This window comes from Hetaerina americana, unplaced genomic scaffold (assembly GCF_022747635.1).
Source record: "Hetaerina americana unplaced genomic scaffold, ioHetAmer1.1.p SCAF_11, whole genome shotgun sequence".
NCBI lineage: Eukaryota > Metazoa > Arthropoda > Insecta > Odonata > Calopterygidae > Hetaerina > Hetaerina americana.
Genome location: NW_027286181.1, coordinates 8,771,798 through 8,797,446, shown reverse-complemented (window position 1 = coordinate 8,797,446; position 25,649 = coordinate 8,771,798). Strand labels below are relative to the sequence as shown.

At 39.9% G+C, this 25,649-nt stretch overlaps 2 protein-coding genes across 7 annotated transcripts in view; one reads left to right on the top strand and one right to left on the bottom strand.

Annotated features, from left to right (window-relative positions):
- MICU1 (Mitochondrial calcium uptake 1) overlaps positions 1 to 25,649 on the top strand; it is a 125,240-nt gene that overhangs the window by 34,056 nt on the left and 65,535 nt on the right. For all 6 annotated transcript variants that reach the window (XM_071599368.1, XM_071599366.1, XM_071599365.1 and 3 more), the window contains one exon: positions 717 to 831. In XM_071599368.1, coding sequence (XP_071455469.1) covers positions 717 to 831 — 115 coding nt within the window. The remainder of the gene's footprint in view (positions 1 to 716; positions 832 to 25,649) is intronic.
- Positions 2,539 to 25,649, bottom strand: part of LOC139700907 (carbohydrate sulfotransferase 11-like) — a 66,994-nt gene continuing 43,883 nt past the window's right edge. Inside the window, exons 2-5 of the mRNA XM_071599361.1 lie at positions 22,163 to 22,486; positions 20,449 to 20,701; positions 7,284 to 7,552; positions 2,539 to 4,468 (exon numbers count right to left, since the gene is read on the bottom strand). Coding sequence (XP_071455462.1) covers positions 3,998 to 4,468; positions 7,284 to 7,552; positions 20,449 to 20,701; positions 22,163 to 22,441 — 1,272 coding nt within the window. The 5' untranslated portion in view covers positions 22,442 to 22,486 and the 3' untranslated portion in view covers positions 2,539 to 3,997. The remainder of the gene's footprint in view (positions 4,469 to 7,283; positions 7,553 to 20,448; positions 20,702 to 22,162; positions 22,487 to 25,649) is intronic.

Sequence of the window (25,649 nt, the reverse complement as noted above, 5' to 3'; positions counted from 1 at the left end):
GTTTAGCTAAACTATAGGATTCTCTTGAACAAAATTTCTTTTCAGAGGTCAATTCCATTATATGGCTATAATGCCCATCAATTCCATTCATGAAATTTGATAATTTTTTCATACAAGAGGCTTAGGAATAAAAATCAACATGATAATGTATTTTTTCAGTGTTACTACTTTTTTTTATAACCATGTAAAGTAGTAATGTCTGCGAAAATTTTTTTCAGAGTTTAATTTGGCAATTTTGAAATTTCACTTCAAATTTTCGCAAAGGTTGTTGGGTAAAAAAGTGACTGATGTAAATGTTGGTTGTGTTTTAAAGCTTGATTGTTTAGTGTCAACACCATACTTCTTGATGAGCTACATCCTCAAGCTAATTGGTGAGTTTTTCTTTTGATTTTTGTGAGAAGCCATAATTTGTGCACTGGAAATGTATGTGGTCAATATTTTTTGTTGGCAAGAAGTGCTGAATGCTATATAGAGTTTTTTTGGGCTGATTTTAGAAAACCAATTAACTTATTTGGTTGATATTTGTTTGTTGAGAGTTCTGTACTTAACCAAGATAATGTTTAGACCCATTGTGTGCTGATACTTTGGCTAATGCTGTTGGGCAGGTGTTCACTCCTCTTAGCTTCATATCTATATTAGGCCTTAGCCACCTGTAGTCCCCTTCTGTCACTTTTAAGAAAAACTTGCAAGCTAAATAGGTTTCAATATCATTTCAGAATGTGCACATGAGGCTTGAATTAGCTTTGGACGAAGACAGCATTTTCTACAAACTTGGAAGCTCTGGACTCATAACTTTCTCCGACTACATCTTCCTTCTCACTGTACTATCGAGTAAGTACTTTTTTTAATTTTGTAAAAGTTTTTCTGAGACATGTTTATTGGTGGGAGACTTCTTAATTTTTTGTTCCCAATTATATGCTGTAGCATTAATATTTTCTTTGTTAGTAAATGATAAAACTGTTTTTACTTTTTAGTAGTGTGCATGGAGTTCCTGATCAAATTATGATATTTTCCTTTATTTGTTGATAATTTCTCTTTATAATCATTGCTCCTGATATTAAATGGAGCAATTTATGTATGCCATCTAATGTTTACTAATTAGTCAAAGGCTTAGAAGGTTTGACATTTGTCTCGTAAAGGATTTTAACTTGTTTATGGCTCCATTATGTAAATATTGTCTGGTGATTTGAATTTTCTGCTGTTTATAAACTCAAGAGCTGACAAATAAAAGCTTATGAGCTATGTTTGTTAACTTTTGAGTTTATGGAAGGCAAAATAACTGTTGCTTGAAGGAATCAGACCTCTGAATGACTCTTGGTTTAAGTATTTAATTTAAGTTCTAGATGAGTATAGTAAAGGCAGAACGTATTAAATGAGAGTACAACCATTATATCTACATGCTGATATTTAGTCATGGTAATGATAGCATCATTATGCACTGAAATATCGGGGTTGAGTGTAGCGAGAGAGAGACCTACCTCTACGTTTTCACGATTTAGGCCGTGTAAATGCAGGAAATAGTGAAATATTCCTAATTTGGATTCACTACAGGTCTTTATTACATTTGAAGTCCAAGATATTTTGTGTTAATATTTAGGAACTATTCAAAATATACACTAATTAGTGACTATCGATGATAGTCTAGAGGGTTATGTAATGGCATAGAATGATCTTTCCTTAGAAGTTACTTGGGATATATATCTAATCTTTGATGAGGTCAATCAGGTCCCTGCAAACAAAAAGAGACGTTTCAGGCATGATATGGTGAAATATCATAATTAATTAAAAATTGAAAATTTTTAATTAATCAGATCCCTGCTTTTAATGTTTATTATGCTCTCCTATTATAGTTATAAAGATTTGACAAAAACTAAATGAGCAATCTTAGTTTTTGCTGTGATTATTAATATGGTTGTATATTTTATGCAATTGATAGGTTTCATGCTTTTTTTTATTTGGTTGTAGGCTAATGGCTGAAAAGAAATGCTTACGTAAGCCATTGCCAATTTTTGAAGTATGCAGTATGAAAGCCTAAGAAAAAATTTTAAGTGAAAAAAGTTTCAGCTGTGCTGGAAAATCCTTATGCCGATTAGACTGGATAGTGGCATTACAAAGTGGCATAGCTTCTTACAGACATCTATTTGCTATTTGTTTGAGTGACTAAATGAAACAATTGAAGTTTTTTTTACGGTTGTCGATCTCATTCTCAGGAAATGTGGAAAAAATGAAATTAAAAACAAAGTAAGTTGCCCCTCAAAGCAAGAGTGAAGGCCGTCCTCTCTCATGCTCCCAACAGTGACAATCCCTTGACTGTCCTTTCCCCTCCCATCACCATTCTTCTCCGCACACCCCCATGGAAAAGTGAAGGCATAAAAACTATGAATTTTCAAACTTTGTTCTGGGGTCCCCAAGGGGCTCCAGCATAGAGAAAAATGGTAGAAATGAAATATCACTTTATGCAGCGGAATATTAAAATTCCTCATTCATAAGTTCTTTTATCAGGTAATAGGAGTGTAGTGCCACACAAAAAAAGAGATATTTTACTGCTTACTGTAATAGCTTTATTCTTGAGGATGGTCATTAAATTAACATTATATAACAGTGGGAAGATATTTGTTATTTAAAGAAATAGTGTATATAATTACCAGTGTTCCTCATCAATCAAAACTATGTGCAAATGCATTTGGTAGGAAATAAAAGCCGTTTCAATAAAATATCGCTCAAAATATCATTACTCATGCATTCTTTCACGTTCATTTGACTTTTCTCCATCATCATTTATTGCTTCTTGGCATGTATGTCTTCGGCATTTTTTATGTTTTTTGTAACTTTGGCGGTATAACTCTTGAAAACACTCTGAGAAATTCACCAAAAGATCACTAGAGACCAAAAGGGGATTGGATTTCTGATATGCAATCATTGCTATTTGGTAGTGGCTAATTTGTGTCCTACATCAATGAAAGAGGTATATCTTATATGTCTATTTGTATAGTATTTTGTGGTTATTCTTAACTTGTGAAGTCATTATGATTGAAGCAACTAGATTATTTTTTACCCCTTTGATGGCTAAATATGTAGACAAGGTTTGCATGGATTGCATTCCAAGGAAATCAGGCTGCTTTGAATTCACTCTGATATATTCTACTTTGAAAAAGAAACTGTGTTCACTCTTGGTACTTTACTGAAGCATTCCCATTCCTCTTTAATCTCATTGGTAACTATTGATGAAGAGAGCATGCCTTGCTCCACTCATGGCTCATTTCCATACCGAGTGTAATAAGAACCCAGCATTGACTTAGGCTTAGAAGAGAAATGTTTTTGTCACATGTGGTTATTGCCTTAAGGTTGACCTCAGCTTAAGTTTGAAAACACACAAGAAAGTACTCTATCCTAAGGGTATTTTTTACATTTATTTTGAAGGGTTTTAAATATTAATCTAAGTTGAATATCACATTCATTCCTTGAGGAGAAGGTGGGCAGTATTGACCAGATTAGTTCTCACCCACGCACTAATGTAGACCTTCAGGCGTTCATGCCAATGGTACATCAGCTGCATCTGTGGAATGCCCGCAAAGAAAATGTCTTTTCATTTCGCGTGCGTTAGTCCTTTTTAGTGGGTATTTTTATGGAATTAGTGTTTCTCTTTGACTTTTCATCACACTCTTCAAGCTGTTAGGTGCTGCACACGATTATGTTAATTCTACATATTTTTTCACTACTTGCAAGTTTCTATCTGTAGCTATTCATTTCCTTTGTATTTTATCCAACAAACATTTGTATAATTAAATACTGAATTGTCTTTTATGTTGATTTCTTAAAAAAGAGCACCAAAATGTCTTTTCTCTTGAGTTTTGATGATTTCTTGGACTTTTTAGCCCTTATATATATATATAAATAAGTGTAACACAACCTCCTGGCTCTGCAGATGGCATGGGTGCTGCTTTTACATTAAAAAGTTTTCTGAACAGTCGCACCCAGTAGTTTCATGTTGTCCCTTCTATGGTGGCACCATTGCAAAGTACTTGGAGGCATCATATCCAAACATTTGAAAGTCAATATGGTAGATGTCGTAGAGGTCATTGAGTTGTTGTCTCGTGAGGGTCTTGAAGTACTTGGGCAGCACTTCATCAGTCCTTCCCCCAATCGCTGCATTGACGGCCTCGCGTGGCCTTCCCCTCTTCTTCCACTCCTGCTCCCATTCACCTTTCTGGTCGGTGAGGCCAAGGGCCGAGGCTATGCCTGCCTTGCCAATAATGTACGCTTCATCCCTGGCCAGGGTCTCCATTTTGGCCACCACTGTGAAGTTGACGGCACATGGTGTGCAAAACCGGAAGTATGGTGCCCAGTGCTCGTCAAACCCTGCGATCCCTTGGCTCCCACCCTGGCTCCCTGTTGCCCCTTCCCTGGCCGAGGCTATAACCCATGACACAAACTCGGAGAAGGTTGGGCTCTTCTCGGTTATTGTACCCTGGAAAGGAGAGCAAGTGAATAAATTACTTCTGATGAGTGTGATTACATGATGCTTGATAAGGTTTTATTAGCTCATGAATCAGTGATGAGAAAAGATTTTTTAAGACCTGACAAAATTTAATCAATTGCCTTGTTATATTTTTTAATTGTTAAAACAATATTAGTCTCCAACATATTTACAACACAATAAAATTAGTCTTGTATTAAATTAGTCCCAGTAATGATTTCATAATTTGATCAAACTCACTTTGATTTTAACACAGTGACATAAAATTTTCAGTAAACATCTGTTATGACAGTACACTGATAGATCTTCTGTTTGATCCTGGAAATTGGGTGGAGTTATTTGGACGTGTGAAACCCTTAATACTGTATAAAATCAACTTTACTGAACTTCATAAAATCCCACAGCAGTTTATTTTTTAGGAAAGTTACCCTTTGATATTTGTGGTATTAATGTTTCCCTATCCTAGCTGAATTGTATTTTACTGTCTCAATCACTAAGTGTCAAAAACTTGGGCTTCCTCCCTCTATCATTTATTTATTTAAGAACTACGTTGCAATTAGGTAATTGTCCTGGTGGCAACGGTCAAGTCTGATCAATGATCACTCTTACAACGAACATGCATACATACATGCACAAGAAAAACTGATAGGAGACAAAATATTCTTACATACAATGACCCTTGCACATCACATGCAAACAATATTTTAATAACCACAGTAGTATCAATGAAGTTTATCACTCAGTGGCTGCTTTACACATTGTTAAAACTCCTAAAATTGGATGGAAAGGGATCAAACAAACCCGTAGGGAGCTGGTTCCAATCAACAATAGTTCTATTTAAAAAAGAGTATTTTTCCTTATGTTTTTTGCATTCTTATTGTAATTTTTTTAATCATATTATTCATTCGTTCTCGTTCTTATTATTATTCTAGAGGAATTAATGAAAATAAATGCAACTCTTATATCTAAGTAGTCATTTCTGAAATTCAGGAGTGAATCTCATTTCCAAGTAGTGTAAATGAGGAAAATTTGAAATTTATGTGAAAAATAATTCTCTGTAGGGTGGATGAAGTTGTGATATCTATCATCTTTCTTCTTGTCTTTGGTTCTGAGTTAATCCTTGAAGGAAATCAGACAAGAACTACCTGAAATCTTTACGGATCATTTCCATAATATGTCAAAATATATTTTGATGATGCCACTGTATCATATGCAGTTATTCTCAAAATTCATTTTCATGTGCGAGTTTATTCCTTCAAATTTTTGGTTTAGTCACCTAAGGAACATGTGATAGTCACTGATGTACATTACTGATGAGTTGCCCTTTTTTTGATGCTACTTTATTAATACCTTGGAAATTCATGGCTAAATATGCTCTGCGTTGTTGAAAATGAAAGCAATGAGTTTTTGTCAGTACCAGAACACTGTGGGGAAACTGCAGACAGCAAAGGGAAGGGAGCAGCTTCCCTAGCCTGAATATGAAAATTTCATATTCCATGGGGCAGTATGAGCAATGTTCTATTCTCACCTATGAAAACCAACCTTCAGGTTGTTCACTGTGGTTGCTGTTGTGAGAAATTGTCTGAAACTCCAAATATTTACCTTTAAAAATAGAAAAATGTCAGTTCTCATAGGTCATGTGACAACATTCAGGAATGAGTGTGGCTTTTACCAATTTTTCATGTTGTGAAAAGAAGTAGTAATGACCTAAAGATGAAGAGTTTCAACAATAATCACATTTTTCATATCATTCTTTATTTGCAATATTGTTTTTAAGGATTGCAGTCATATGGGCAGGGAGAAAAGTTTAATTTAATAGCATAAAAATAGCCATGAATGGGTGCTTTCATGAAAAATTTACAAGATATAATAAAACCACCATAACCACTCTGCAGGTTAGTTTAATAGATGAGGGTGTTGCTTACCTAATACTGACATAACCCCTATGGCATGTTACTTGAACACATCTGGGTAGGTGGCAGGGTATCCCTTTCCTGCACTACCTGTTGTTTACAAATAAGTTCAGGTACCCGGAAAATTACATTGCTCGAGTACCAATCAATGCCTCAGGCATCAACCTGGACATGAGCCAAGTGGAATTATGATCAAAGGTATGAACGACATAATCTAATAGTGGCAAAAAAAGATAGGATGGTTGTAAATATAATCGTGATGAACCCATTGAAAATGGCCACAAATGGCAAAAATATTTGCCTTTGGCTCTTATGTAGATTTTGCAACTTTTCAGTGAAATAAGAACATCATTTCCCCATTTCATCTCCTTGGATCCCTTTCAGATAATGCAGATACAGGGTGCAGCTCTTAAATCCGGACAAGCACGCGCTTCCTCGAATGAGATTTCCTCGCCTGGTTAGCGAAACCTTCCCCAGACTTCTCCGAAGCATTATACTTAGCCACATTATCGACAATACAATTGATCTCAGGTACCCGAAGAATTGAACTATTTTGAAGTATAATGCCCAGCGCGAACACTTTCGATAATAGCGGCTCTTCGATTGTACTCCGCACTTGTACGTAACATCTCGGCCATTTTGAGGTTATGATTGTTTACTAGATGCCTATAGCTTTCAAGAACGCCAATCGTGACCTTCTGTGGAACTACGATATGGCGGGAAATTCAAATTGAAATTTTTCCGGATTTAAGCGCCGCACCGTGTACATGATGAAGGAATTCCATTTGAATCCTTTGGTTGGAAATTCTTTAGCTCATTGACTATAGTTTTCCCCTCCTGATCTCTTTTTGCCACACCTTAATGCAATATGAATAGTCGTCACTCATGAATACCCTTTGCATCGCCGTCGACGCCGGGTGGGACTTCCGGAACTTCGTGATTATGTCCTTGGCCATCTTGCGATAATACTTGTGACGGAAGCCTTCAATTTTGTTGCGGTATGCGGAGAGGAGTCGTTCGAAGGGATCCCTCACTATGAGGAAGGATAGTGAGTGAGGTAGAGCGGTCCGGAGTTGGGCCACTGAGGGCCGAGGGAAGCGGGACCTCGCTAGGGCCAGGGGCGTCTTGCGCGTCCGCCTCAGGTACTGCTCCTTGTAGCCACCTGATGGTGAGAGAAGGAAAGAGTGAGGGAGTGAGAGCGTCTATGGGCGCCGAATGAACATAGCCAGACTGGAGTGACGGTTGAGGCAGCGAAGGCCACGGATTTGATCTCCTCCCCCGTGATCTATGCCAAATCGTGCCAAACCGATCGCCAGATTTGATCCGTCAAACATCCCAAAATATTTTCATGCAGTGATATTTCTCATTTTTTTCTGTCGGAAAAAATATTTTTTGCCCTCTGACGTGCTGATGCTACCTTGTAATAGAAACGACATCTCTGCCCCCTTGCGTGTCAAATGAAGACATAGTTGTGAAGAGGGTCGTGTATTCCACTGACAGTGGGAACATTTAAGTCCCCCATGTGATTTCGTTACTTGATTCTCCAATGCTTTTACGGTATAGTGGCATGTCCCTGTTGTCCCATGGCCAGCAATTTGGGTGATTAGTTCATTTTAATTTTTTGGAAGTGAGAATAACTCCTCGATTTGAAAATTTTGCTGCGAAGTGCCACTATTACGTCACGAATGAGCCAGTTATTTGTATAATAATCTCTTGATAAGAAAAATTTTGTTACAAACAGGAATTATACGGCTAAGGAGATAACAGAGAAGCTAAACAATATCACTTGAGTCACCGCAGTAAAAGAAGGCTAAAGTAGTTTTGCTAACTCCTTAGCTCCAGAACCTGAGAGAGATAAAGAAAAAATCACCGTCACCTCATAAATCTTATTGCGACATCACATTCCCGTTATGTAGTATGTAGATTCGTTTTTGTGACATTCCCTGTTGAGCTGCGAGTAAGTACTTACATTAACCATCGCGCTGACCAGCCTGGCACACTGAACATTTTAAAATCGTAATTTGTTAAAACTTTCAAATTGTATTAATATGTTGACCATGTTAGTATCTCACAAAAAAGTCACCGTGACTGGAAATGTTTTCCTTTAAAGTAAATTCCTTTAAAAACTGCCCAAGAATTTATTTAAATGACAGGGAATAAATCCTTAATTCCATCTACCCTCATAATATCCATTCCGCTTGGTGACTACGTATGTTTTTTAACCACGTCCACCGGTTCTGGGAATTCGCGGAGTCGGTAATATTATTTTCGCTCGACATATTCAACGGTTTATGTCGTGCAATTCAGTCGCTTGTGTAGTACGGTGAATAGGTTGAGCTTCAGATAAAATATTGTGATATTTTTCTGGAAATGTCATTTGGTCGCTCTGGAACTCTCGTCATTCATTGCAATCGCTCTTGACGGCGCCTCTGCTTACAGGATTTAGAACTTAAAAGGGGGGGGGATTGAGGGGTGGCTATGACTAGAGTGGGAGAAGTCTGCCGTAAAAGAAGGCAGTGCGAATGAAGAACAAGGGGGAGGGAAGTTCCGGAGGGGTCGCTGGAAAAGTGTCCTCTTGATAGTGTGAGGCGTGCCACGAAATACACGGGAAGAGGGTGGTCGGGGGGATGGGGGCGTGGCGCGGGGGAGAAAGGGGAGGGGCGGAAGCGACCCTCCAAAAGGAGATTGGGTACTTCCTGCAAGATTCCGACACCTCCCTCCCTTCCTATTCCCTTTCTGTTTTCTCCGCTCTTTAATAATCGCACACGATATAGTCATTGATACTCCGTCAGTAATAGTTCTTTCACATTTTCGCGACAAGAGTTTGTTTTTTTTGTACACTGGTCTTACCCAAGATGCGTCTTTTCCTTTAACCACACATTCCACCCGCCTTCTAGATCGCCCGAAACCCTTTTCAACGATGAAATCCATTTCGCCCTCCTCCCTTCACTCCTTTCCCCTTTTTAACAGCCACGAATGGAATTTCTGTTGTATGACGAATGTTCTCGGTGTCGACGCCTTCGCCGCATACCTATCTTCCACACCGGGCAGCTCTTTTATATCTCCCCCGCGCCATCCGTTGTGTTCCCTTCTTTGGTCCCTCCCTCAGTCCACTTCCTCCTGTCTTCTGCTGAAGTTTCATGGGGAAGATGCCTCAAGTGCGTGTTTGCTGTTGTCGCAGTCTTCAAGATAGGCCATGAAGGGAACCCGTACCCTTTCTCCAACGACGGAAGCTTGCACTAGATTGGATTAACTATGATAAAAGCTTATTCAGATACAATATTTTTCAGAAATATGGGTATTTTGACAGCCCTGGTGGTATCTGCGACAACTGTTGTCCACGCATTGATATTATGTTTCTGAGAGATACGTAGTCTTCTGGTATTCAGGGGGTCGGCTACGTTTTTCTATCGTACAAGGTGGAAGAGCCTTGGTTTGTCTTTGCCAAGGCCCTAGGTTGGTCCGAGGGGCGGCGTTTGGTATTCCATTCCCTTGGAAACTCCCGCTGGGGCGGCCCCACCTCAGGGCAGGCTCATCATAATTCTGGCGGCTCTCCCGAATCTTGGGTTCGAGACCTTCCGCTTATTCGGAATGGCAAGATCTGCTCTCGTTGCGAGTTTGGATCGTGGGCGGCTCTCCAAATCGCCCCTGTCGTGGAGCCGGCCCTGTTAGGGTCGGCACTTAAGACATTATTTGAGATAGCTTCCTTAGCTACTCTCAATTGGTTTATATTCTTGCCAATATATGCTCTTTTCTTATATTTGACATTCTTTTTCATTTCATTAGATTTGCGTAAAACAGAAATGTGGTAGCCTTGAGGCAAATAGATAGTTTCTGAGGACTCATTTATCACATTCTATCTGTATTAATCACCTCAATGGAAATTGTACCACAATTATATTCTTGAGAGCAAGTTGCATAACTGCTTGAATGATTTTACAAGTGTCTCTAACGCCGCTGCGAATATATGTCGCCCTAATCCTGATTAGGTCGCAGTGGTCGTGTTTTAAGTAGACCCGCTGGCTGTGGAGGCCACGCTCAACGTTCAGGATAGGTGAGTAGTTATGAGAGAGAGAGAGAGAGACCCATTGCCACCAATTTATTCTTATTAAAACGCACCAAGACGATTACGGCTCAATGCCACATCATACGGACGAGGTACCTAGTGTCATTAAGTACTCTGCGCACATCTCCCTCTGGAAGGAAGCCGATGTGGAAGAAGAGGGGAGGTGAGGGATGGATTCATTCCTTTATGGGTCTTCGGACTGAGCAACCGGGAGTGGCTGCGTGGAAAGCGGTCAATGGCCACCGAATGACCAAGGTTCACTTTCAAGCCGGCAGTTAGGACATTTTGGAAAATAATTCAGTTTGATTTTTTTCTTGGCAACATGCATTTGTGCGCATTGGAAATGTAAGTGGTTTTGATGACTTTTCGTGAGGTCTTTTGGAAAGAGGGGTAGATTTTGAGTCCCGATGGACATTTTTCGAGTTCTTTAGTTGTGATTTGAAAATTGCCGTCTATCCCACTAAATAAACATCGCAATAATGGCATGCGAACTCGTTAACGCCTGATGTTGACATATATCTTATTTCATCTCCATTGTATGTACCGATTTGAAGAAAATTGTGCGGTAGACGGATTTTTTAAGGATTATGGAGTTATTTAAAGGATGAGTTAAAGGATTATGGAGATGAAGGCATGATATTTTATAGGTTCTTCGTATGGCGATTGAAGTAAGGTTTTTGTGGGTCTTGAAAAACATATTGCACATTTTCACCGACTTTCATGTATGCCATCCTGGCACAACCTGAAACTCTATCGCTGTATGTGTCCTCATTCAGTTCTTAACCCTTCACGGCTCCCCGTTGTTCAAAATCTCGATTCATTCTCTTCCTTCCTTATTTCCCGCTGGATCAGAATTTTCTCTTTTCCATGACGTTCCTCCCAATATCCCACCGTCCTCTCTATCTACATTTTTTATTTCCCCCAATAACTTCCCTAATCACAAATGACGGTTCTTCATTTGTCTACTTCTCTCCGCCATAATCGGTAACCTTATCTCAAAAGCTTCCTCTTTACCGAAGGAAGTTGGCGATCTTGCAATTTAAAGGGAATGCGAAGAGAAATTGGCGCCACTTGAGAGAGCTGCTTGTTCGGAAATTAAGGGGAAATTCTATTCGCTGCTATTTTTTTCTCATTTGCGTAATACGTTTCCTCTATTTTCTGGTGGAGAATCGATTTTTTAAAACGAGGTATTTACTTTTGAAAGTTATCTGCTCAATTTTTCGGAGATAGAGTTATTTGGGAAAGTCTGGAAGATAGGAGTGAGTACCCGTGCTTTTATAAAAATTTCGGTGGTGGAATAGTGCTGGTTTTGCGCAATTCGTATCAGACGTTTGCGGCTAATAGAAAACTTGAGTGGATCTCCAGAAATATTTTTGGTAGGGTCCAGGTAATGTAAGGTAGTCTTAATTAATTCTTGAATGAAAGCAATTGAGTTTTGCGGAAAATTGATAAAAAGACTATAGTCGTCTTGACGTACCTTACCTTATTCTAAAAATATCGCCAACATATGGGTTCCAAAATATAATATTTGGAGATGAAAATCGAATTATTTTTATTATTTACTGACTAAATTTTATTTAATTTCAAGCAAGGTTCTCATTCCAATTCCTCCAAGAAAATATGTCTACGTTAGAGAATAAGTGGAACTCGTAAAATATTGGATGCGCTGCTGATACTCAAGCAAAGGGGTGGTTAGAAGTGAACTTTGGAATCTCTTGGATTAAAAAAACTTAAAGAGTAAACGAGTCAAAAAAATAAGGAAATTAATCAGGGGTGAAAATTGAATTTTAAAGTTTCCTTTCTTTCTTACTTGTTTATTTTTTACTTGTAAGACTTAATGAGGAACGTTCAGTTGGGAAGTTATCTTGGTCGGAAGATCCTGCGCGGTCCAATGGGAATAGAGTAGTAAGGGCGAGAAGGAGCCCTCCCGGCCCTGGAAGGTGTGACCCCGTGCGTGAAGCATTTTTGATCTCCGTCCGTCCTTTTCAGTCCATGAATCATTCTTGCGTTTCAGTCCATGAATAATTTCAGCCTATGAAACTTCTTTAGAAACGCCGACGCCATCCACTCTTGTTCTGGGCCCTGCTTGGCCCTGAAGAACTGACTTCATGTGGTCAACTGTTAGATAATTCCTATAGCATTAGTTCTTGTTTTGAGCACTTTGAAACCTAAAGGAAATCTGGTTTTAGATATTGCAACATTTCACGTCGTTTCTTGCTGCTTGAAAAACCGTACCGATTATTTCTGTGGAAGAGCTGATTCCATTAAACATTGATCAAATGTGGTAGATAAGAGGGTAGGCTGAAAAGTAATGCACACATGCTTGTAGACCACAAACAAGAACAAATAGCAAGATCGGGCAACAAGTAAATTAAAGTACAATTCTTATGTTTCAAAATCACATTTATTTTTCAACATAGTCACCGTTAAGGCTAACTAATTTCTCCCAACATGTAACAAGTTTTTTCATTCCATCACTGCAAAACTCTTCAAACTTTTCCCGAATCCAGAACTTGTCAGCTGCCTTCACCTCATCGTCCGAGGTGCAATGATTACCCTTGAGGTGTCTCTTGAGTTAAGGAAAAAAATAAAAATCGCAAGGTGCCAGATTGGGGGAATAAGGAGGGTGTGGAATCTTCAAATTTCAGTTTTCGCGTAGCCTCTCCAGTTGCGCGCGAGGTGTGTGGACGAGCGTTGTCATATTGCAAGATTATTGGCGGCAAGCTGCCTTTAACACGACAAACTCGACGTCAGAGGTGTTTTGGAGTCTGTATATACTGAGAAGAATTTACCCTTGCCTCTCTTTCAAGAAAATCGGTCACATAAACTCGGTGAGCATCCCAAAACACAACTTATGGCTTTTCGAAGCTCGCAACTACGAAGTTTTACTACCCCATCGATTTACACGATTTACAGTATCGTCTATCCTATTAACGGCATCGTCACCATAAACAGCCTTTGAACAATGATGAATCTCAGTAGGAGTCAATTTTTTAGCAGTTAAAAATTCGATAACAGCATGCTGTGTGACTCGCGTTGACATAGCACGAGAACACTGCTCCATACTTTGGCTTCTCGAAATGCACTGGATGAACGCAATGACCTCAAAATTTGCATGAGTATTGAGGGGGAATGTTACTTCCGCATGCCACCTGGCGTGCTTCGGAAGGTCATTTCGTTCGCGCTCTATAAGCATGTTTGCATTACCTCTCAGCCTACCCTCGTATCGTTTGCATATATTGATCAAAGTATTTTAAGAATTTTGTTCGAAACCTCTAACAGATCGCTCTTCTTTTAAGATATTTTGTTTAGATCTTTTGTAAATATGTATGACCAAGCCTTGATATGTTTTGAGTTTAAAAATAATATTTTATCAAGAATAACGATCAACACGAGAATTCCATCTTATTTTCGTGAAATTACTCCAGGAATGATGTTTTTGAGGATTCTTTGGAATTCGGAAGAAGTTTTCATCTCCGTGGGTAAATATGCATTTAGAATTGATAAAGAACTCTAGAACTCCAGGGGTACGGAAAGAAAAGTGCCTAGTAATGATGTTTTAGGTGCATTCGAGTGGCTTGTGCCTAGAAATTTTCTCTCGTTCAATTTACTCGCCGCTTCATCAATCACTGCTTACCAGCGAGTGCACCCTTGCGATCTACGAATTCGCCTTTGTGTGCTCATCGCGTATGCAAGAACTCTACGAGTGTTTGCCCTTACTTTTGTAAGAGCGCCCGCACTTAGTACTTCCGACTCAAGTAACCCTGGCGTGTCACCCTCACTCGCCATGTTTTTATTTGCATGTGCGAGTTTCGTGGCTGGGATGAATAGACGGAATCAGTGTTTAATCGTATGTGATGGCGTCCAAGCCGCGGGAATGGGATATTTATCGTCTGCTTGGTTTATTGGTTGGCAAAATATCTGCGCTATAACTTTCGGTGCTATTTTTTTGAAGAAATCGTAAGAATTAAAAACTGAAATTTAGTGCCTTATACAGGTCGCGTGAAACTGTGACTCAATTTTGGATCTTCGCAGTCCCCGGGTGTTGCGTTGATATCCCACAATGTCTGCGTGCACTGCCCGAAGTGTTGAATTTATTTCTAATCAACACTGAAGCCTACTAAGTACCAACCACCTTCATCACTATGACAGGAGAGTGTGTGTGGCTTTTATCTTGCCAAGTTCTCGAATTCTTAATTTAAAATAAAATTGAGTTCTAATATACCTTTGGCTTCCGAAATAATCTATGATCCTGTAGAAACGAGAACGTTGTAGCGACAATAATAAATAATATATATTCATTAATGTACTTTTTTATGGGAAAATATTTCACCAGACACGAAAGTGTTTTTATTTTTTTTAGCCCTTATAGATTTTTTAGATATATAGTATATTCGAATGAGCCGGTGTATCTCCGACCCCGGGTGTGGTCTTACTGCAGCTCCATATGGAGGAGTCTAGTATATTCATACCATTTTTCGTAGCAAACGTCTATTTCTTTAAATAATAGCAAGGCACTCATTCGCGCACAAAGAACGTGGAATTCATTGCGTACAGGAGCATTCTCTGGGCAAGAAGTCGTAAACTCCGAGAGATGGCGTTATGCTTAGCCTAGTGGCGACTGTAGAGGTATCGCCGTTCGCTCTCCCGTCTATAAAAGTGGCGTCCGGATTACTACAATGGCGAGGAAGTAATAAAGCTCGTGGAACTACTGACTGTGAATAAAAGGGCCGCGTTTGCAATTAAAAGGTTGACTAGTTCACCCATTTTTTCCTTCACTAGGTTCTAGGAGACATTCACTTACGACTTCTTTCCATCCTTCGTTTAAAGAGTTTTAGGGGTTCTCAGAAGAAAGAATGCGATCGAAAATTTAAAGTACGGCTATAAATTCATGAATTATAATTTTGGAAGGAACTTTTTACCATCTGAATATTTTATATTTGGGCATTATTTATAGGAGGTATTATAAAAATGTTTTAATTTTACAATTTTGTGAATATTGCTGACTGAAACATGAGTGAACGTTTCAAGCCTTTTGAAGATTGTTATTTCGTGTAACCGAAAGCATTAGATGTCTTCAAACCCATATATAACGAAAGTGATTTGTGCTTTGCCATTTGGAGAAATCTCTGGCCGAAAAAAAACGAGCTTCAACTTTTTAGATCTTCGGCAGTCGTGAGGTCACAGGCATGTTCATTCAGATAGTAAGCGAATTCGTCCAGCCGACAATGTGTGCCTGTATACATGAGATATAATTTTTGGATTTATATGTGTATAATATTTTTACGGCACTCGAGATGCCCCGATATGCATACATCATGTGCGGAGGGAAATCGTTACATAAAAACTCGCCCAACTTCTGGGGCGTTCTAGACGGCAGCTGTTTGAAGTTCGTGCGTAGACTGCCAAAAATTCATATCCCCACAATCTAATCGACCAGTTCACTTTTTCTTTAAAAGAGCAATGGAATACGAGGTCTGTCCAATAAATACGCGAAGGAATGCCATAAAAACTTAATTTTGCAAAATTTATTCTACATCGATTTTGTCCCCTTCAAAGTACTCTCCATTCGTTGCTATTCACTTATGCCATCTTCTTTTTCACTCTTTATAGCACCCTTAGAAGTCCTCGGTATTTAGTTTGCCCGCCGTTTCTTGCTTTATTGTGTCCACATCTTCCCAGTGATGTCCCCTCATCACATTTTTGCATTTTGGGAATAGGAAAAAGTCGCAGGGGGCGAGGCGAGATCTGGCGAATGAGGAGGATGATCAAGGGTGTTGCTTGAATTTTTTTTTCAGAAACTGGCGAACAATCAATGCTGAATGTGCAGGTGCATTGTCATGGTGAAGGATTCATCCATCGCCTCGAGTCAGATTTGATCGCACGCGATCTGTCAAACGCTTGAGAACTGTAAGGTAGAACTCAGCATTAACTGTTTGTCCTTCAGGAAGATATTCATGATTAACAGCACCTTCGACATCAAAGAAAACCAGGAGCATGACTTTGCTTTTCGATCGGCTTTTCCTTGATTTTTTTAATTTGATTTAATCCACTTGAAAACCGATGTTTTCTTCAGAGCATTATCACCGTAAACAGCTTTCAAAATTTCAGTAATTTCTTGATAATTCTTACCGCACTTCACCAAAAAACTTGATGTTGATTCGTTGCTCCGTGGATTCGTCAATTACCAATTTCGACGAACAGTAAAAACAAGGACAAACAGAAACTTAACATAACTGGCACCATACGTACAGCTCGACGATCCGCCAAGCACAGATTGCTCATTGGGTCTCAGGCAACTAGCGCCGCTGATGGCCGAGGCTGAATACGCGTCATGGCCGCCAGATTGCACCAGTTCGCGTATTTATTGGATAGACCTCGTATGAATTAAGTAGTTCTACCTTCAGGTTGTTTTTGTATTGAGAACAGTGTTTTTTATCATTCGTCGTCCAGTTAGCTCTGCATTCGTGAGACGAGTTCAAAAGGTGAATAGATTGTGGTGGTATCACTGTTTTTATCTCTCTAGGATTTCCGGCCTTTCATCTTGAGAAATCGTTTTCATTCAAATCATATCCTTTCGCTTTTCATTCGCTCACCTCCGATATCGACTCACTCGGAGCGCATAATTGTGTTTTGAATTTCTTGTTTGCGTTGGGAAAATATCTTGGGATTTCCAGGAGTTTACTTTTGCTATCGAATTTTGAAAATCACCGGGAGGTTACGTTTCCCGTCAATTTTTTTTGAAATTACGTGTGTCTCGTCGGAACTTAGAGGATAAGTATTATACTAATCCGACTTTCTTGTGTTCTCGTACAAGCGGGTTGTCAAAACACGTACGTACCTGCGGAAGTTAGCGAATGTATGAATTATGAGTATTTTTGTAGCTTACCCTCTTCTATTTTTCTAGGCCGTTAAGAAGAGAGATATTGAGTTAATCGTGCCCATATGCCGCGAGTGAGTGTATCTTTTTCAGGTTGCTTGTTTTGGAAGCTCGCCTTTCTTTATTCAGACTTCTATCCCGTGTAGATACGTGTTTTTTATTCTTCCTGATTTAGTTGTGTAAATAATTCTTGTCTTCTGAGAAAGGTTGGCCGTATAAGTGCCCTTTAACATTGGCCGCCGTGTCTCTCCCTCTCTATGAGTGTCACATGGGTCGATCCTACTAATAAGCGCCCCCACACGCCATGGAGACGTCTTCCGTTGGCGCCAGTTGGGATTAAAGCCTTTATAGACTAGCAATCGGACGCGATACCAGACTACCCAGGCCTAGTCATTCGCACAGCTAAGTGAGATCAATATTTATTCATGATGGCATCGCGGGGGACTCTTGTGAATGAACCACAATTTTATTGTACCCTCGTCCTTAAAAATTATTGTTATTGCTTATAAACGCAGTTTGAGGAAAAAAAGTAAGAAAGATGGAATCACCGCTTGGTTAGAGGAAGATGAAATATTAATTGCGTTCACTCATGCTGTTTTTCTCAGTTATGTCTAAGATACGAGCCCAAACAGACCCAGAAGAAAATATTCTCCCATTTCCAACGGACAAAGTTACTTGGAAATTAAAAAAAATAATAACTCACCGAAATGTTTAAAGTTCTTCATCCAAGTTGTGCTTGTTCCCGCGTCTACATATCCCGAATAGCTAAGATTCAGTCGTGAATTCTCTCTTGCTTGGCCTTGAATGAAATAGATTATCCTAAGTTCGATTGATGTACCAGAGAGTGTACACATGATTAATGGTGAAATATTGATAGGCCAACAATTGACTATCAGGCGATTTTCACTTTTATTTGCTCTTTGTGCCATCTTTCATATTTTTTCACCGATTTAAAGATGGCACAGCCTTGGTTAAACTTTAGTGCCGGCATGAGGAAGGTAATTGAAATTTTAAGTCACGTCTTGGAAAAGGAGGAGACGTCAAGGCGGCGCATCTTCATCCCCCCCTCCCCCCTTCCGCCTGCTTCGCCTTGACCCTTGGGGAGAGGAAGATGCTGGTCACCGCCGACCTTCCGTGAGTGGGGGCCATGAACTGAACACCCCGAGCATGGTTCAAATTGCGATTTCACCCTGCATGCCGTTCGGCATATTTTGCATGGCCCCTCTACCACATCCTGGCAATCTCTTTCCCGTGGGTAATGCCACCACGGCAGTGCCCTTGACTTCAAACCCTCCCCACACCAACAGGCACTCTTGCATGCACCCTTTCCCCTACCCTGCCCCCCTCCTCCTCCTGTCGTACTCACCTATCTTCTCCTGAGTGTATAAGGTGACCTTTATCCCAATATTGCTCATTTGATTCAATTTTAAATTAAAGGTTGCCTACGTACTGAAGGTTAGTTTAGACGGTGCCTAACTGTGTAGACGATCCATAGCTATGTAGATGGTGACTACTGATGTATAAACGTGGAAACTGGTGAAAATAAATATTCTGCTATCATCATCGGAATGGTGCAAATTCCCCTTTTTCGTTAGGATAGACCAATTCGAAATTATACTCGTAACTAGGAAAGTTTTGCGCCATTCTGATTGAGGAATATGAATTCTCGATTAAGGAACTTCATCAAGAATTTGTCTTGGATTAATGCTTAGTTGTCGACATCTAATTCTCTGGGTAATAGTGGAGGATGATCATCTCTTGGCGTTCTTGCATTTGCAATATTTTTCACTTTGGTATCATTTATTACGTCGAAGTGCTTAGGTATCAAATAATCTGCGGTTTTTTTTCTATCTTGGCGTCTCTCATACTTACGGAGAAATTCAGTATTTAAGGAATTTGAAATATCAAAATGGGTGCATATTTCGGAGTGGGGAAATGCCGTATCAAATATTAATGCAACCATAGATAAGTGATTGCAAATTTTGAACAGAAGAAGGAAACTACGACTTAATCTGTGCTTTGAACATGGGTCCGTCAACCATTTATGCTACTTGGACATATTGTATCACTTGTGAGTTTTAGTTCACGTTATTTTATCGTTCAAAAGATAACTGACCGACTTCATGAAGTGAGCAGTTAGCAGGCGCTTGTGTAGTAGCGTTTTTCCGAGGGTTGCCGACCTCGAGCTCTCGTCAATTCAGGTTGGTTTTCAATATTTTACCTCAAATCTTCATACTGTTCGGCCATTTTTTTCAGGACAATTAAATTGCAGCTGTTGATCATAGAGATGATCAAGAACATTCGTAGTTCCTCTAATTGTTTTCCAGCAGACAAATAATAAATTGTTGAATCATTGACGTCAGTTCCAAACAACTTCCTAGTATAGTTAAAAGCATTGAATCAGCATTGTTAAGTTTGTCGTAAAAATCGTTGGCCAGCTTTGTTCTTGATATGAAGCTTATCCAATCCATAGCTGTGTCAGTAGGGGTCTGTGTAGTTCTGAAAAATTGACGTAAAAATTAGGAATAACATGTCACGTTGAGAATTCACATGATGTAATTAATGTTTACTATGTATACATCAGCTGACGTTGGAGATACTATGGTGTGCCTTGGAGAGGAGGGGTGTGTGTATATGTGTATATGTATTATTCTATTATTTAATGTTTTCCAAATATTGGCCCATCCGGTTTAACGTCACTTCCTTATCTTTCGTATCTGGAACATTGCTCATTCATTAATTTTCTCGTGTGTATTACACTATAGTGAATCGGTCCCGATTCTTACGTCAGGGGGATGGCGCCAAAAGAAAGATGGTGTAAACGTTGCCGCGTATGCCGTTATGATTTTATTTCGATTTGCACTATTCGATGCGCTCGAAAAGGTGAATGTTTCAAGTCCCCCCTCCCCATGGTGTCCTACTTGATCCTAAGCCCCCTTCGTCATCCCGTTCCCCTTCCCTCTCAAGATACGTGTGTACGTAGTGTAGCGGCGTGTATCAAGAGTACACTCGTATCGCCGTGGGTTTCCGACCCCACCCACTCTGAAACCGTCATTCAACTCCGTACTCCGCCCCCCCCATCCCATATCCGCCCCTCCAGCCGTCGACTCACCCAGTAGGTTGAAGTTGTACATCCAGGAGGAGCTAGCCGCCTTGAAGACGTTGCACCAGACGACGTGGTGTTGGTCGTCGACGAAGAACTCCCACGCGTTCGGCTCGGCTCTGCTGACGCCATCTTCGCCGACCAACCCGTGGGCCTTGCACGCCTCCCACACCTTGGCCCGCCTGCTCGTCAGCTCGGCCTCGAGCCCCGGGTCGGCCCCCGTCCGCCAAGCGGCGGCTGCGCCCGGGTTGCCCTCGTCCGCCTAACGGGGCGAGAAAGAGAGACGCCGCCGTCACGGACGACGCCGGCCGCAGGGGAAGGGGTTGGAAGCGTGCCGGGTGATTCACGAGTGCGTGATCACACGATACTTCCGTGCGTTTTCCGTTGAATCACGCGACGGAATACGTAAAGACCCATTGAGTTAATGGTAAAACAGAGAACTCCTCTGCTCATCGACAATCGTTAAGTGTTGTTGATTGATTAATAGTAGTTAATAGTTGGCATCTAGGGGGGGGGATGAAAACGAGCGATGGCACAAACGGAGCTGTTGTTGTTGCCAATTCTTGTATGCGTGCTGACTAGTTGGATAAACCAAAACCAGTGGCCATCTTTCGCAAATCGTTCCTCAGAGATTTGGGAAATGGGAAGCTTTTATTAGGTTTGGGTGGGAGGTTTTCCTAGGAAAGCGAAGTCACGTAACTAATGCCGTCTGCCGATGAGAAAAAGCAATGGAAAGGATAGAAAGCGGTTTTACCTGTGCGAATTATTGAAAAGTTATTGGCTCGCTCATATATTCACTCACTGGAGGAAATCTTACCGACTCATTAGGATTTAAGATTTTATGTGCCAAATTATGATTAATTATCAGTAGTTTTAGTTCGTTAAGTCAAGGAGATGACGTGCAGTTAAAATACCGTTATTCCTGAAGGAACTGGATAATTCAATATACTATTGGTTCTCGGGAGAGTTCTTATTAAAGTGCACCATTAACTTCATGGCTTCACATAGTTGTTAATATTAGTGAAATAATATTCATTGTGATAATGCTCGTTGATTACTTTCATGAAGGAATTAGGAAAAACGTTTCATGAGATAATGTTATTTTGATACTTGGGATATAAATGATTCGGCCTTATGCAATGGTCTAACTACTGGGAGTAGCCTCTGATTGTCAAATGTTTGTGGAATACCGATCGTAATTCGGAAATAATATATGAAAACACTCACAGCTTCATGGTAATGTACAAGGAAGGTAACATACGCCAGGGATAGCATTCTACGGGCAAATTAGCATACCCACATTATCATGCACCCAAATTTTTTCGAAGTGGTTTGCAGGGAAGTGAACTCCAACGCCATGGATTATTAAAAAAATAATGTCACCCCCTATGGAAACATTTATAAGGAATACTAGGATTGAATAAGTTTTCCAAATCGTTTCATAGCGATTGCGAATTTTTGGATTCCCTGGTTGCTCAAATTTTTAAATATATAAAATGTCTCCTTGCACGTCATTAATAACATGGGTTATTTTTTGGGGGTTTTGTTCTGGTTTGCAAATACAAACCCGTAGTTAGAAAAACTGTTCCAGTAGGGCTTAAAAAAAATTTGAAAGTGGGTTTGCAGAGGGGTTATGTACGGTATGTAGCCCTCTTCAACGAGAAGGACCAGAGGAACTATAGAATGGGGAGTTCAATAGCCGAGCACCGTGCAGAAAACTCGCCTTTTGAACGAGCGCGTCCTCGCCGATGGCCGTGAGGCCCTCTCGGGTACCGTTGCTGGCCATTTCCCGGAGTCCCAGGCCCGGGGATGCGTCGCCTGCCGCCTCGTGGTTGTACTGCTGGAGCAAGATGAAGCAGTAGGTGGCGGCGGCGAGCAGGAAGAAGGCGGAGAGGGCCCTCGGCCTCTGCTTTGAAGGGGGCCTTCTCCCGGGCAGGATGCCCTTCCTCTGCAGGGATCCCCAGAAGGAGGGTCCGGGCCCCAACTTCCTCCGGCCGTCCATGGAGTGAGCGGGCCCTTACCGCGACGAATCTCTCAATCGCGCCATCTGTTGGGAGAGAGAGGAACTGTTCACGATATGACACAAGTCCCAATGTGCGCCTGGGCTTGTTGTTCTAGGAACAGGCCCCATTCTTGCGGCCTGTTCAATCTGGTGAACATGGCCTCCCATTTGGAGGGATTTGAAGGCGAACCCTCCTGCCATTTTGTCACTAAATCATAATATTTACTTTTGGTCTTATTTAATTTGGCAAAATAGAACTGCGATATTTTTTTAAATTGTAGTAATTGGTGTAACGTCATACGTAAACTGTTACGTCATACGTAGGTTCAGGTATTAATTTTAACATTTCCACGCAAAATGTATATTCTTCCCAATTGTAATTTTGTACATTAATCAACTTAAGATCATGCATTATTTAGGTACCAATGTTAATTGCTTACAGCTAATTTCGGTATCGTGAGGAAAAATTAACGGAATTGGAAATAACCGCTATTGATAGTTTTATGCATTCAGAATGAAAATAGATTTCGAATTAGGAATCTTATTTAACCTAACTATTAAACCACACTCATATAAGCACCGTAAATTATATGTACAAATAAAAATAATTACGCTCGTCCCGTGTTGATTTTTACGTACACGATAGCCATACGTGATACTAACAAGTGGGATTCCGAAAACGGAAACAAAGCTGTTTTGGCCCGTCTTGTAACCTAATGCCCCATACGTCCATTTTCGGGTGAAATCCAAAAAATAAATTGGAATTACCCATTCTGATGGAAAGCAGTTTTCATTCCTGCATCCTCATTTTATTCCTTGAGTAAATGTAAGGTCAGTAAGAGTGTAATTGAAGTTTTGCGTGGCATTGAAAGAAAAGAGTCGCTGATTTTCCGAATCAGAAACGCTCAAACGCTCCCTACAGTGAAGTCATCTTGGCCTACATGTGAGGGATGTCACGCACGGAGTGTGGATTTCCCCTTACGTCATTCATCCTTTCTCTTTTTTGCATTGGTGGAAAAGTATTATTATTATTATCATCATCATTGGCATATTATGGCGGATTAGTGTAGGTTTTGATGGGCACTGGTGCTTTAAAAACTACTTCGCGTGTGAACCCAAGCTGGCATAACACAGGAACCCTTAAATCTCATACTGTATACTAAAACAGTTCATGCTTAAGCTCTAAATACTTCTACCTTCCTCAATTTTCATCCAAAATATCAATTGTTTTCATCCCTTAAATATCCCAGAATCCTCCACTCCATTACTGCCTTACACATCCCAATGTCTTTCAATACCTTCTGTTCTTTCTTTGAATTTCTCTCAACAGCCGTCTCTCTTCTCCGATCATGTCTGGAACTTCATCTTTGGCATTCATTTCCGTCCATTTTTAAGGTTTTTCATTCATCCCACCGTCCACACCTCGAAAGCCGCCAATCTAAGCTTATACTCTTATCTCAGCTGCCAAGTTTCCCAGCCATACTACAAAACTACGACCCATATTACAGTTTTCACTAGTATTTTCTTCACACCTTTATTTAAGATGCCTGCCATCCACTCCCGCCTCTTTGTAAACGCTTCCATGCCTAACTCAATTCTTCTTTTAATATTCCTACTATATTGCCCGGCCTCCTTCAAAACACTTCCTAAAATAGATGAACTGTTCCACCCGTTCTAGTTTATATATATCCCAATTTTGACGTTCACTTTAGCCTTTTCACTTCCTAATGATTTCATTACTCTCGTATTCTTATGCTAAAATTTCGTCTCCTGTGTTTCATCTCACTGATTCTGTTCGTAATGCGCCAAATAATGATTGTAACACTTCGGTTGACTAACATTTGCTTGATTATCCCCTAATATATTGAAAAGAACAGACGATAATTGACATCCATGTCGCACTACCCTAGTTACCCAGGAAAAATTATCGATTGATAATAAATGAAAACTTCCAGTTCCAACAAATCGTTATCTGTATTCTTTAGCACAACCTTTAAATGCTATCCATGCACTCAGTTTCTCTGGATATCTATGGGTAATGATGAGAAATTATACTTAGTGAAGCAACGATAAAATAGTTAGGCACTTGCTGCTTCATGAGCAGTGAACCTCGCGGTAAAGTAATGAAACACTGGTTTAAAGAGTCGATGTCTCATACTAATGAATTGAATAACGCACTTACATTTACTTATACTGAGTACATAAAATACCAATCCCTTTGTTTCCTGCCGATAGGTTGGAAATATCCAGGGACCGAGAAAGACCTAGAAAACTGCAATTTTATCGTAGTACAGTCGTAAGTGGTCCGTGCCTACCTAGACAAGTACCATATGAACAAAGGAAATTATAACGAAAAGGAGATAACTAAGACTTTGGGTTTCCACAATATAGGATTTTTATTGCCGACTAGTTTCACTGCGTCGTAGTATTATCTGGACTGTATTTTATGATGGAATTTCACGAAGTATCGACAGCAACTCTCTCTCGCAGGAAAGTGTGTGTTTTGAACAAAAATGTTCTCTTAAACCTTGGATAAATTAATAGAAATGGACTTACCTACGATTAGCCTATGTTGACGTAGGACCATGGGAATCAACTCATTTTACACTCAAGAACGTTAATTTTAAATCTTTTCATGTTTTATTTTGTATTTGAATCGTACACATATATCTTTGTATATTAAGGAAACTTTGTTCGATTTTTATTGCAAGAAAACGACATTTATTCCAATTGTTTAACTTATTTAAGGCTTCTTAAGATATTTAAGGAGTATGCATAATGCGGGACGCCGCAGAAAGAAAAAACATGATCTTAAAGGCTTAAAGAAAAATCTACGGTTAAACAAGACCTAATACGGCCAACAAAAAACTTTATAGCGATAGTAGTAAATTCAAAATAAATTTGTTTGATTCTTAGCTTTTCCCTTAAAATGTTGAAATATTCATGGACACAAGAATTGTTACCTTGACAGCCGTGGTTTGTTTACTGTTTACCTGGTGTTATTACTTAGATCACGTTCTTCAGAATACGGAGAGAAATTATATCAATACCTTCTAAGTAAATGACTAAATATGAAGTTAATGTATAATTATACAGCACTGGTAAGTCTTAAAATAAGCAACATTTAGTAGTATCAATGCGGTGGAATCGCTTACTTACGTGTATATCGCTTTCTATGGTCCTCGGTTACACATCAGGCATCGTCGCA